The sequence below is a fragment of the Salmo salar genome, chromosome 19, assembly GCF_965601325.2.
Source record: "Salmo salar chromosome 19, fSalSal1, whole genome shotgun sequence".
Classification (NCBI taxonomy): Eukaryota; Metazoa; Chordata; class Actinopteri; order Salmoniformes; family Salmonidae; genus Salmo; species Salmo salar.
This window is the reverse complement of record NC_138309.1, coordinates 4,035,244-4,049,476: the sequence shown is the minus strand read 5'-3', so window position 1 is coordinate 4,049,476 and position 14,233 is coordinate 4,035,244. Positions and strand designations below refer to the sequence as shown.

The following is a 14,233-nucleotide window of genomic DNA, read 5'->3' as shown; positions in this document are numbered from 1 at the left end:
AATACAACAAGGTCAGCTACTTTCACAGTTTTAAGAAGATAAACCGATGGCAAACCGATTTTCCAGTAATCATGTGGAGTATTCCTAGACAAGGGCTCACCAACCTTGTTCCTGGAGAGCTACGGTCCTGTAGGTTTTCACTCCACCCTAATATAGCACACCTGATTCTAATAATTAGCTGGTTGATGAGCTGAATCAGGTGAGTTACAACTGGGGTTGGAGCGAAAACCTACAGGAGGGTAGCTCTCCAGGAACAGGGATGGCGAACCCTGTCCTAGACAGAGGTGGTTTAAGCCAGTGTCAAACTAATTCATTCAATGGAGGGCCTAGTGTCTGCAGGTTTTTGTTTTTTCCTTTCAACTGAGCCCTAGACAACCAGGTGTGGGGAGTTCCTTACTAATTAGTGACCTTAATTTATCAATCAAGTACAAGGGAGGAGTGAAAACCCAGACACTCTGCCCTCTGTGGAATGAGTTTGACACCTGTGGTTTAAGCAGTGACCTTTGACCTCAGCCTCCACGCCCTCTGATGACCTGGGATCAGCCGACCCCCTGGGCCTGGCCAAGATGGGAACTGGCACGGTGGAGAAAGATCGCCGCAGCAAGAAGAAGCAAGACCTGCTAGAAGAAGCCTGTCGTCAGGGTCTTCCCTTTGCCTCATGGGATGGCCCCACCGTGGTCACATGGCTTGAGGTACGTTGTCTCATTGGTTAACTATCTGGGAGGAAATCATGAATGATGTGCAGTGTTTTACCTGAAGGTGCTCCATTTAATTATGAGCGAATCTGAATAACGTACAGTACCAGTCAAAAGTTTGGACACACCTTTTCAGTCAAGGATTTTTCTTTATTTTTTTTACTATTTTCTACATTGTAGAATAATAGTGAAGACATCAAACTATGAAATAACACATATGGGATCATGTGGTAACCAAAACAGTTAAACAAATCAAAATATATTTTATGCTTGAGATTCTTTAAAGTAGCCTCCCTTTGCCTTGATGACAGCTTCGCACACTTGGCATTCTCTCAACTAGCTTCATGAGGAATGCTTTTCCAACAATCTTGAAGCAGTTCCCACATATGCTGAGCACTTGTTGGATGCTTTTCCTTCACTCTGAGGTCCAACTCATCCCAAACCATCTCAATTGGGTTGAGGTTGGGTGATTGTGGAGGCCAGGTCATCTGATGCAGCACTCCATCACTCTCCTTCTTGTTCAAAGAACCATTGCACAGCCTGGAGGTGTGTTTTGGGTCATTGTCCTGTTGAAAAACAAATGATAGTCCCACTAAGTGCAAACCAGATGGGATGGCATATCACTGCAGAATGCTGTGGTAGCCATGCTGGTTAAGTGTGCCTTGAATTCTAAATAAATCACAGACAGTGTCAGCAGCAAAGCACCCCCACACCATCACACCACCTCCTCCATGCTTCACGGTGGGAACCACACATGCAGAGATCATCCGTTCACCTACTCTGCATCTCACTAAGACATGGCGGTTGGAACCAACAATCTCAAATTTGGACTCATCAGACCAAAGACGGATTAAGAAGAAGTATCTTATTATTATTGGTGTCCTTTAGTATTTTTTTTTTTGTTGTTGCAGCAATTTGACCATTATGGCCTGATTTATGCAGTCTCCTCTGAACAGTTAATGTCAAATAAAATAAAATGTTATTGGTCACATACACATGGTTAGCAGATGTTAAAACCTGTTCGAGATCAGTGTACCACTGGCGGTACAATTTCCGGTCAAACTGGAGCGCGGTAATTCAAATAAATTCTAATAGCTTTATTGTAGCGGTTAAACATTTAGGTACATAAGTGTCTTATATAGGCTGAAAGCTTACATTTTTGTTAATCTAACTGTACTGTTCAATTTACAGTAGCTATTACAGCGAAAACATGCCATGTGATTGTTTGAGGATGGCGCCCCACAAAAAATTCCACTGGCACAGGTTTCATACATTCACATATAAAGATTAAATACACTTACTTTTTGAAAATCTTCCTCTGATTTGTCATCCAAAAGGTCCCAGAGATAACATGTAGTGTCGTTTTGTTAGATAAAAAAAAAATGATATTCGAAAAAGTCCGTATAGTTGGCGCCATCGATTTGAGTAATCCACTCGTTCAACTTGCAGAGAAAGAAATGCAAAAATCTACCCCTAAACTTAGTTTCAACAAGTCAAAATACATTTGTATTTACTCCTCAGACATCCTAAAATGTAATCAAACTATAATATATCTTTCGGAAAGAAGTATGTTCAATAGGAAACCGATTTTATCAGGTGCGCAACTTCATCATGGCGCGTGATGATACAGATTTTCAAGACAGTGTCTTCATGAGACTTCTGGCAATGGCGACGCTCTAACAAGACGCGTCTGCGTAGCATCCTCGAACTTTTGAAAAATGAAGGCATTTTGACACGGTTTACCTGTTCGTTAATAGTGAGTTGGAAGTTAAAACATCTATTGGATCGCCAAAGCAAAAGATGCCCAATATGTCAAAGCCTCGAGGCATGGAAAAATGCCCTTCTATGACAGCCCTTCTTCAGCCTCGGAGGATGCTAGCTCGGAAAAAGCACCAGCATGGTTCAGAATGGAGATGGACAAGGGTATAACAAAAATCCAAGAGACACTTTCTGAACGCCTCAGCAAAATGTATGTACTGATCGATAAACTCCACGAAGACCAGAAAGTCACAAAGGGACGAGTGACAAAGTTAGAAAAAGACCATGCTGACCACCAGGCTGCTATCCTGGACTTCCGCGAGGAAGTGGACCAAAACTACAAGAAGTTGGAAGACGCCATCTCTAAACTCGAGGATAAATGTTATTATTACGAGACTTCAAGGTTTCCCGGAGGCCGTGGAGGGAAGAGACGCAATCTCCTTTCTACAGGAATGGATTCCCAAAATTCTGGATCTACCCCCTCCGGGAAACGGCTGGCTAGATGGCTAGTGCGATAATGACTGGCGAGGTAACGTTGGATCATAGCTAATGTTGGCTGTGCTATTTAGCCAGCTCGCTAAGTTTACAACGGTGTAGCTACTATACATCCACACTATGCCAGGTAGTTACATTTTTGCTGTATACTTTTATTTTAAGCAGAGGTCGGGTTTGGTTAAATAGTTATGTGGCTTTTGACTGGGTTTCAAGCCTAACTATGTTGTTTATATTACTTCAGGGAATTTTAGCTACTATTACGTTTGCTGGCTTGTACTGTATTTATTTATTTATTTATTTTGCTCCTTTGCACCCCATTATTTCTGCCGATTGGTTGACATTGGGGAATGCCGATTGGTTGACATTGGGGTGTGCGGGTAGGCTCTGTTGGTGACTATGGATGCACCGGAGGTTTTTGTTGTTGTTGAGACATGCTCAAGTGGGGCTAAATAGTCCGGTCATTATTGTTGTTATCAAATTGTATTTTGTTACTTGACTAACAATATTTTCATGCTACAAGGAACAGTCAATGTACTTGTAATTCCATATACATATAATTTAGAATTAACCTAATTCGAGCGATGCTATGCATAGCAGGTACAGTACATCTAGCTTAAAGACTAGCGTCTAAGGATATGGGTTCTTTAACTCCCTCAGTTGGGGAGGGGGTTGGGTGGGTTTGTGGTAGGGTCAGGCTATTAGTTCATGAGATGTTTACCACTCTATACTTTCATTTTGTACAAGTTGTATACACTCAACGCAATTTTGTTTCTTTCCTTTTCCCTATTTCTTATTTTCTTTAAAGATGTCGGCATCTAATAACTATACATTTATGCCACTTAACATTAGGGGTACTAAATGCCCAGTCAAGTGCAAACGCATTCTGAATGATCTAAAGCAGCATAAGGTTGATATAGCTCTTCTTCAGGAGACACACCTGACTGAGCGTGATAAACTAAAGAGAGAGTGGGTGGGTCAAGTGTACTATTCATCTTTCCCCTCTCGGGCAAGAGGGGTGGCCATACTCATTAATAAGCATTGCCCCTTTCAGATACAATCTCAGATTGAAGACAAGGTGGGTAGGTTTGTGATCATTCAAGGTTTCATCAACGCTGAGCCCATTACCATTGTGAATGTGTATGGGCCTAACCATGATGATCCTAAATTTTACCAAGACATCTTTTTGAAGTTAATGTGCCCACCATCAGAGATAATAATGGCAGGGGATTTTAACTTGGTACTGGACCCTTCCAGTGATAGATCTTCCTCTAGTAGTATCAACCTCATACAGGCAGCTAAAATGTTAAAGGCAGAAATGAAACATTTTTGACTTGTAGACTTATGGAGATTTCACAACTAAAAGGTTAAAGAATACTCATTTTAGTCCCCTGTCCATAAGTTACTCTAGAATGTACTTATTTCTTATTCCTGCAGCCAAAGGATGTTTAACTACTGGGTGTATGTACTTACCAAGATGTATATCAGATCATTCTGCCCTGCTGGCTTCAGTACCAATCAGTACAACACAACCACCCTCAAGAAGATTTGGCACATACTTACTAAATAATCCCACATTTGTAACATTTCTGAACACTCATGTAGACATATATTTTTTAGCACCAATAACAACTCTGACTCCCCCTAATTTTATGGGAAGCTCTCCTTGCATATCTGAGGGGGCAAATCATAGATTCGTTGGAGAATGAAATTAGAGATCTGTAAAATTAACATAGTATAACATTTGACGACTCAACTCTACAAAAATTAGACTCAAAGTGATTGGAATATAACACCCTGACGACACAAAGCGGAAAATGCTCTTAGGAAAACAAAACTACTACGAACATGGAGCTAAAGCGGGAAAGTTGCTTGCTTGGCAGATAAGACGAGAGGATGCTAGTAGAGTTATTCACTCTATTAAGATACCCAATAACACAGTTCACAGTCCTGAGGAAATTAGTTTTATGAAACATTGTACAAGTCTGAATGGGATGGCCCCTGCCAAAATGCTTTTTTTTTTTTTTTTAACAAACTAAATTTACAAACTTTAACTGATGAGGATAGAGAGCACTTGGAGAAAGAGATTACATCAAAGGAAATTAGGGAATCATTTTCAACACTGCTGAGGGAAAATCACCAGGGTTAGACGGATTCCCTATTTAATTCTATCGATCCTTTTTACCCAAACTAATTGAGCCTCTTTGCAGTATGTTTAATTATGCCATAGAGACAGAAAAGCCCCCAAACACACTTGAACAGGCACTGATCACAGTTTTGTTAAAACCTGGGAAAGATCCTCTGCTTTGTGGGTCGTATAGACCAATATCTCTATTGAACACTTCATATAAGATTATTGTGAAATTCATAACTCTTAGACTGGATAAGGTTCTTCCGGACTTGGTTGATATGGACCAAACAGGCTTTGTAAGAAACCGCTCATCTCCTGATAATATCAGAAGATTATTTAATATCATGCATTATGTAGCGAATGACCAAGAATTTGTAGTTGCGGCTTCATTAGATGCATATGACTATTTTTACACCATTTTAAAGACAAGACTCTCGTTAATCTAACCACATTGTCCGATTTCAAAAAGGCTTTACAGCGAAAGCAAAACATTAGATTATGTCAGGAGAGTACCCTGCCAAAAATAATCACACAGCCATTTTCAAAGCAAGCATATATGTCACAAAAACCAAAACCACAGCTAAATGCAGCACTAACCTTTGATGATCTTCATCAGATGACACTCCTAGGACATTATGTTATACAATACATGCATTTTTTGCTCAATAAAGTTCATATTTATATCAAAAAACAGCTTTTTACATTAGCATGTGATGTTCAGAACTAGCATACCCACCGCAAACTTCCGGTGAATTTACTAAATTACTCATGATAAACGTTCACAAAAAACATAACAATTATTTTAAGAATTATAGATACAGAACTCCCATATGCAATCGCGGTGTCAGATTTTAAAATAGCTTTTCGGCGAAAGCACATTTTGCAATATTCTGAGTAGATAGCTCGGCCATCACAGGCTAGCTAATTTGACACCCACCAAGTTTGGTGCTCACTAAACTCAGAATTACTATAAGAAAAATTGTATTACCTTTGCTGTTCTTCGTCAGAATGCACTCCCAGGACTTCTACTTCAACAACAAATGTTGTTTTGGTTCCAAATAATCCATAGTTATATTCAAATAGCTCCGTTTTGTTCGTGCGTTGAGGTCACTATCCGAAGGGTGATGCGCGAGCGCATTTCGTGACAAAGAAATTCAAAATATTCCATTACCGTACTTCGAAGGATGTCAAACGCTGTTTAAAATCAATTTTTTATGCAATTTTTTTCGTAAAATAGTGATAATATTCCAACCGGGCGACGTATTCATTCAAAGGCTGAAAGAAAAAAATGCAGTAGTCTCATGGACACGCATCTCCAGTGTCACTGTTCCCAGCCTGACCACTAACAAATACTCCTGCTGTTCTTCGCCCAGAGACTGCAGACACCCCATTACACTTTCTGGCACCTTCTGAGAGCCAATGGAAGCCTTAGAAAATGTCACGTTACAGCACAGATGCTGTATTTTCGATAGAGATGCTATAGAAGGACAATAAATTGTCAGACAGGGCATTTCCTGTATGGAATCTTCTTAGGTTTTGGCCTGCCATATGAGTTCAGTTATACTCACAGACACCATTCAAACAGTGTTAGAAACTTTAGAGTGTTTTCTATCCAAATCTACAAATTATATGCATATTCTAGTTTCTGGGCAGGAGTAGTAACCAGATTAAATCGGGTATGTTTTTTATCCGGCCGTGAAAATACTGCCCCCTATCCCAAACAGGTTAACAATGTGCCCCCATGATGTGCCCCCATGTAGCATGGTGTTTTGTAAAAAAAGAAATGCCAATAAATATTTTGTATGGCTCCCAGGGAGACATTTTACAATATGAGCTTTCTCTTGCATTTCTAAGTTGATGGTCTCTCTTTGGATTTTCTCCTAGCATATCTATTGTTATATTCTCCTACATTATTTTAACATTTCTACAAACTTCAACGTGTTTACTTTCAACTGATACCAATAATATGCATATCCTGGCTTCAGGGCCTGAGCAACAGGCAGTTTGCTATGGGCATGTCATTCATGCGGAAATGGAGAAAAGGGGTCCCTAACAAGTTAATGCGAGGGTAGCGAAATGCTTGTGCTTCTAGTTCCGACAATGCAGTAATATCTAACAAGTAATCTAACAAATTCACAACAACTACCTTATACACACACACACGTAAGGGATGAATAACAATATGTACATATAATATATGGATGAGCGATGGCTGTGCGGCATAGGCAAGATGCAGTAGATGGTATAGAGCAGTATATACATATGAGATGAGTGATGTAGGATATGTAAGCATTATTAAAGTGGCATTATTTAAATTGACTAATAGGCATAGGCAAGATGCAGTAGATGGTACAGAACAGTATATACATATGAGATGAGTAATGTAGGATATGTAAACTTCATTGAAGTGGCCTTATTTAAGGTGACTAGTGATACCTTTTATTAAGTCCATTTATTAAAGTGGCCAGAGATTTGAGTCTGTATGTTGACAGCAGCCTCTCTATGTTAGCGATTGCTGTTTAACAGTCTGATGGCCTTGAGATAGAAGCTGTTTTTCAGTCTCTCGGTCCCAGCTTTGATGCACCTGTACTGACCTACCTTCTGGATGATAACGTGGTGAACATGCAGTGGATCGGGTGGTTGTTGTCCTTGATGATCTTTTTGGCCTTCCTGTGACCTTAGGTGCTGTAGGTGTCATGGAGGGCAGGTAGTTTGCCCCCGGTGATGCGTTGTGCAGACCGCACCACCCTCTGGAGAGCCTGCAGTTGAGGGTGGTGCAGTTTCCGTACCAGACGGTGATACAGCCCAACAGGATGCTCTCGATTGTGCATCTGTAAAAATGTGTGTGTTTTAGGTGACAAGCCGAATTTCTTCAGCCTCCTGAGGTTGAAGAGGTGCTGTTACACCTTCTTCACCATACTGTCTGTGTGGGTGGAACATTCAGATTGTCAGTACGCCGAGAAACTTGAAGCTTTTCTCCTTCTCCACTACTGTCCCATCGATGGGGGAGTTCCTGAAGTCCACGATCATCTCCTTTGTTTTGTTGACGTTGAGTGAGAGGTTATTTTCCTGACACCACACTCCGAGGGCCCTCACCTCCTCCCTGTAGGCCGTCTCGTCGTTGTTGGTAATCAAGCCTACCACTATAGTGTCATCTGCAAACTTGATGATTGAGTTGGAAGCATGCATGGCCACGCAGTCATGGGTGAACAGGGCGTACAGGAGAGGACTTAGAACGCACCCTTGTGGGACCCCAGTGTTGAGGATCAGCGGGGTGGAGATGTTTCCTACCTTCACCACTCGCGGGCGGCCCATCAGAAAGTCCAGGACCCAGTTGCACTGGGCGGGGTCGAGACCCAGGGTCTCAAGCTTAATGACGAGTTTGGAGGGTACTATGGTATTAAATGCTGAGCTGTAGTCAACGAACAGCATTCTTACAGAGGTATTCCTCTTGTCCAGATGGGTTAGGGCAGTGTTATGGCGATTGCATCGTCAGTGGACCTATTGGGGCGGTAAGCAAATTGGAGTGGGTCTAGGGTATCAGGTAGGGTGGAGGTGATATGCTCCTTGACTAGTCTCTCAAAGCACTTCATGATGACAGAAGTGAGTGCTACGGGGCGATTGTGATTTAGTTCAGTTACCTCAGCTTTCTTGGAAACAGGAACAATGGTGGCCGTCTTTAAGCATGTGGGGACAACAGACTGGGATAGAGATTGATTGAATATGTCCGTAAACGCGCATGCTCTGAGGACGCGGCTAGGGATGCCGTCTGGGCCGGCAGGCTTGCCAGGGTTATCCCGTTTAAATGTTTTATTCACATTGGCCACGGAGAAGGAGAGCCCACAGGCTTTGGTAGCGGGCCATGTCAGTGGCACTGTATTGTCCTCAAAGCGAACAAAGAAGTTGTTTAATTTGTCTGGGAGCAAGACGTCGATGTCTGTGACGGGGCTGGTTTTCTTTTTGTAATCAATGATTGACTGTAGACCCTGCAACATACGCCCCGTGATTAAGCCGTTGAATTGTGACTCTTTGTCTCTATACTGACGCTTTGCTTGTTTGATTGCCTTGCGGAGGGAATAGCTGCACTGTTTGTATTCGGTCATGTTTCCAGTTGCCTTGCCATGATTAAAAGCGGGGCTTCGAACTTTCAGTTTTGCGCAAATGCTGCCATCAATCCACGGTTTTTGGTTAGGACATGTTTTAATAGGCACAGTGGGTATGACATCTCCGATGCACTTGCAAATAAACTCGCCCACCGAGTCAGCGTATACATCAATGTTGTTGTCTGAGGCTATCCAGAACATATCCCAGTCCATGTGATCGAAGCAATCCTGAAGCGTGGAATCCTATTGGTCAGACCAGCGTTGGACGGACCTGAGCATGGGCATTTCCTGTTTTAGTTTCTGTCTATAGGATGGGAGCAACAAAATGGAGTCATGGTCAGATTTGCCGAAGGCAGGGCAGGGGAAGGCTTTGTATGCATCACAGAAGTTAGACTAGCAATGATCCAGAATGATACCAGCTCGTGTCACGAATTCGATATGCTGATAGAATTTAGGAAGTCTCGTTCTCAGGTTAGCTTTGTTAAAATCCCCGGCTACAATAAATGCAGCCTCAGGATGTATGGTTTCCAGTTTACATAGAGTCTAGTGAAGTTCTTTCAGGGCCGACGAGGTATCTGCTTTGGGGGGGGGGCTATACACGGCTGTGACTATAATCGAAATCGAAGAGCATTCTCTTGGAAGATAATGCGGTCGGCATTTGATTGTAAGGTCTAGGTCAGGTGAACAAAATGACTTAAGTTCCTGTATGTTGTTGTGATTACACCATGAGTCGATAATCATAAGGCATACACCCCTGCACTTCTTCTTACCAGAGAGATGTTTGTTTCTGTCTGCGCGATGCATGAAGAAACCGGGTGACTGTAGCGACTCTGACAACATATCCCGAGTGAGCCATATTTCCGTGAAACAGAGAATGTTACAATCACTGATGTCTCTCTGGAAGGCAACTTGCGTCCTAAATTCGTCTACCTTGTTATCTAGAGATTGGGACATTGCCGAGTAATATGCTTGGGAGCAGTGGATGGTGTGCTCGCTTTCTGAGTCTGACCAGTAGGCCGCTCCGTCTGCCTCTCCTGCGGCGACCGCGTTGTTTTGGGTCAGCTTCTGGGATAAGATTCCATGTCCAGGGTGAAGGTTCCGAACAAAGGATCCGCTTCAGGAAAGACTTATTCCTGGTCGTAATGTTGGTAAGTTGTCATCGCTTTTATATCCAATAGTTCTTCCCGGCTGTATGTAATAACACTTGAGATTTCCTGGGCTAACAATGTAAGAAATAATGCATAAACTAATACATTATAAAAACATAACTGCATAGTTTCCTAAGGACCTGAAGCGAGGCGACCATCTCTGTTGGCGCCATCTTGCATTAAGTGATGTCTGTTACTCGAACTCTGTGAAGCATTTATTTGGGCTGCAATCTGAGTTGCAGTTAACTTTAATGAGCTTATCCTCTGCAGCAGAGGTAACTCTGGAGAGCCAGTGTTGACTGACCTTCATGTCCTAAAGTAATGATGGACTGTCGTTTCTCTTTGCTTATTTGAGCTGTTCTTGCCATAATATGAACTTGGTCTTTTACCAAATAGGGCTATCTTCTGTATACCACCCCTACCTTGTCACAACACAACTGATTGGCTCAAAGGCATTAAGAAGGAAAGAAATTCCACCAATTAACTTTTAACAAGGCCCGCCTGTTAATTGAAATGCATTCCAGGTGACTACCTCATGAAGCTGGTTGAGAGAATGCCAAGAGTGTGCAAAGCTGTCATCAAGGCAAAGAGTGGCTATTTGAAGAATCTCAAATATAAAATGTATTTTGATATGTTTAACGCCTTTTAGGTTACCAGATGATCCCATATTTGTTATTTCATAGTTTTGATGTCTTCATTATAATTCTGCAGTGTAGGGAATAGTAAAAATAAAGAAAAACCATTGAATGAGTAGGTGTGTCAACTTCTTTACTGTTATTGTACATGATGATGAACATATTATTTAATTCAATTCAGCCTTATCGGCAGGTTATGTGTGTAAATATTCCCATTTTCTGTCTCCCTCGTCTTAGTTGTGGGTGGGCATGCCCGCCTGGTATGTGGCTGCGTGTCGTGCCAATGTGAAGAGCGGTGCCATTATGTCCAACCTGTCGGACACAGAGATCCAGCGGGAGATTGGCATCAGTAACCCCCTGCACCGCCTTAAACTGCGCCTGGCAATTCAGGAGATGGTGTCCCTCACCAGCCCCTCGGCACCGGCCAGCACACACTCTGTAAGTGATACAATACGTAATACCCTGCACACAAACATTAGCATATGTTCAGTAACATACTTGCTACACATCCAGTAGTTTGAATATGTCTGAGTGAAAATGTATTCAAACTGTAATCATTTATTCTTTTCCAATCTCAATCTCAAATTGTCCTCAATGACATCACAGTCGACCAGTAATATCTGGATGACTCATGCAGAAATGGAGTCACTGACCGCTGCCATAAAACCAGTAAGCTGTTTTGTATTTTTGTATTTGCTTTAAATTCTCCTAGAAAGTATCTTATTTCAAAAGTGATTAAATCTATGTTCAACAAATGAAGACATTTCGTTCAACTCAATTATCTAACGATAGTGTATTAATTTGAAACTGTATAAGATTGTATGGTACACATTTAACTGGCTTAAAATCATCAGGCAACTTGAGACTATGCTGAATGAAATGCCATTTATCATTTGTTTTCTTTGTCTTTGTCTCTGATTAGGCATGTATTGCTGCACCTTTCCCCCACTACTCCCCCAATTTCTCTTTGAATTTAGTGTTTGTCCAACTAATTTTCCTTCACTAACAAACTATTCCTCCTTCCGCCCCTCCTTCCTTATATCTTCTCCTCTCCATAATGCCTCCTGCCATTTACCATTCTGGCAATCGTTCCTTCTCCCTCCCTCTCCCTCCATATCTATCCTTTTTTTCTCTTTCCTTTGCCTCCACTGAAGGAAGTGAAGGAGTTCAGCTGGGACCAGGTGAGTTGTTTTTGTCGTTAATATCATTGTTAGGATCAGCAAAACTATATTGATTATATCACATTGCAAACAGACCATACAGCTGAAGTCGGAAGTTTACATACACCTTGGCAAATACATTTAAACTCAGTTTTTCACAATTCCTGACATTTAATCCAAGTAAAACATTCCCTGTCTTAGGTCAGTTAGGATCACCACTTTATTTTAAGAATGTGAAATGTCAGAATAATAGTAGAGAGAATTATTTCTTTCAGCTTTTATTTCTTTCATCACATTCCCAGTGGGTCAGAAGTTTACATACACTCAATTAGTATTTGGTAGCATTGCCTTTAAATTATTTAACTTGGGTCAAACGTTTCGGGTAGCCTTCCATAAGCTTCCCACAGGAAGTTGGGTGAATTTTGGTCCATTCCTCCTGACAGAGCTGGTGTAACTGAGTCAGGTTTGTAAGCCTCCTTGCTCGCACATGCTTTTTCAGTTCTGCCCACACATTTTCTATAGGATTGAGGTCAGGGCTTTGTGATGGCCACTCCAATACCTTGACTTGGTTGTCCTTAAGCCATTTTGCCACAACTTTGGAAGTATGCTTGGGGTCATTGTCCATTTGGAAGACCCATTTGCGACCAAGCTTTAACTTCCTGACTGATGTCTTGCTGTTGCTTCAATATATCCACATAATTTTCCTAGCTCATGATGCCATCTATTTTGTGAAGTGCACCAGTCCCTCCTGCAGCAAAGCACCCCCACAACATGATGCTTCCACCCCCATGCTTCACGGTTGGGATGGTGTTCTTCAGCTTGCAAGCATCCCCCTTTTTCCTCCAAACAAAACGATGGTCATTATGGCCAAACAGTTCTATTTTTGTTTCATCAGACCAGAGGACATTTCTCCAAAAAGTACAATCTTTGTCCCCATGTGCAGTTGCAAACCGTAGTCTGGCTTTTTTTATGGCGGTTTTGGAGCAGTGGCTTCTTCCTTGCTGACCGGCATTTCAGGTTATGTCGATATAGGACTCGTTTTACTGTGGATATAGATACTTTTGTACCTGTTTCCTCCAGCATCTTCACCAGATCCTTTGCTGTTGTTCTGGGATTGATTTGCACTTTTCACACCAAAGTACATTCATCTCTAGGAGACAGAACGTGTCTCCTTCCTGAGCGGAATGACCTGCGTGGTCCCATGGTGTTTATACTTGCGTACTATTGTTTGTACAGATGAACGTGGTACCTTCAGGCGTTTGGAAATTGCTCCCATGGATGAACCATACTTGTGGAGGTCTACAATTGTTTTTTCTGAGGTCCTGGCTGATTTCTTTTGATTTTCCCATAATGTCAAGCAAAGAGGCACTGAATTTGAAGATAGGCTAATTGACATAATTTGAGTCAATTGGAGGTGTACCTGTGGATGTATTTCAAGGCCTATCAGAAGCTTCCAAAGCCATGACATTATTTTCTGGATTTTTCCAAGCTGTTTAAAGGCACAGTCAATTTAGTGTATGTAAACTTCTCACCCACTGGAATTGTGATACAGTGAATTATAAGTGAAATAATCTGTCTGTAAACAATTGTTGGGAAAATTACTTGTCATGCACAAAGTAGAGTTGCAAAACTATAGTTTGTTAACAAGAAATTTGTGGAGTGGTTGACAAATGAGTTTTAATGACTCCAACCTAAGTGTATGTAAACCTCTGACTTCAACTGTATATCCCAAATCCAAATGTTCCTTTAAATTCTTTTATCTATTCTCAGATAAGATTTTGGAAGGAAATTTAGTAAATTTAAATAAATTGTCTCTCAGAGGACATCGATTCTCACTGTCTGGTGCTCTCTCTTACCCACTTTTTCTTATCCCACCTCCCTCTTTCCCCTCCTATGTTTTGTATCCCAACACCCCTTTTCTCTCCCCCCCCCTAGATCCTGGCCTACGGGGACATGAATCATGAGTGGGTAGGGAATGAGTGGTTGCCCAGCCTGGGTCTGCCCCAGTACCGTTCCTACTTCATGGAGTCTCTGGTGGACGCTCGCATGCTGGACCACCTCACCAAGAAGGAGCTTAGAGGACAGCTTAAAATGGTGGACAGCTTCCACAG

The 14,233-nt window shown here is 41.8% G+C and overlaps 1 protein-coding gene across 5 annotated transcripts in view; it reads left to right on the top strand.

Annotated features, from left to right (window-relative positions):
• Positions 1–14,233, top strand: part of LOC106578301 (liprin-alpha-3) — a 75,822-nt gene that overhangs the window by 47,480 nt on the left and 14,109 nt on the right. For 4 of the 5 annotated variants that reach the window (XM_082965568.1, XM_082965570.1, XM_082965569.1 and 1 more), the window contains 5 exons: positions 514–692; positions 11,200–11,400; positions 11,569–11,631; positions 12,117–12,143; positions 14,058–14,233. In XM_082965568.1, coding sequence (XP_082821694.1) covers positions 514–692; positions 11,200–11,400; positions 11,569–11,631; positions 12,117–12,143; positions 14,058–14,233 — 646 coding nt within the window. The other variant, XM_082965571.1, reaches the window with a different exon arrangement.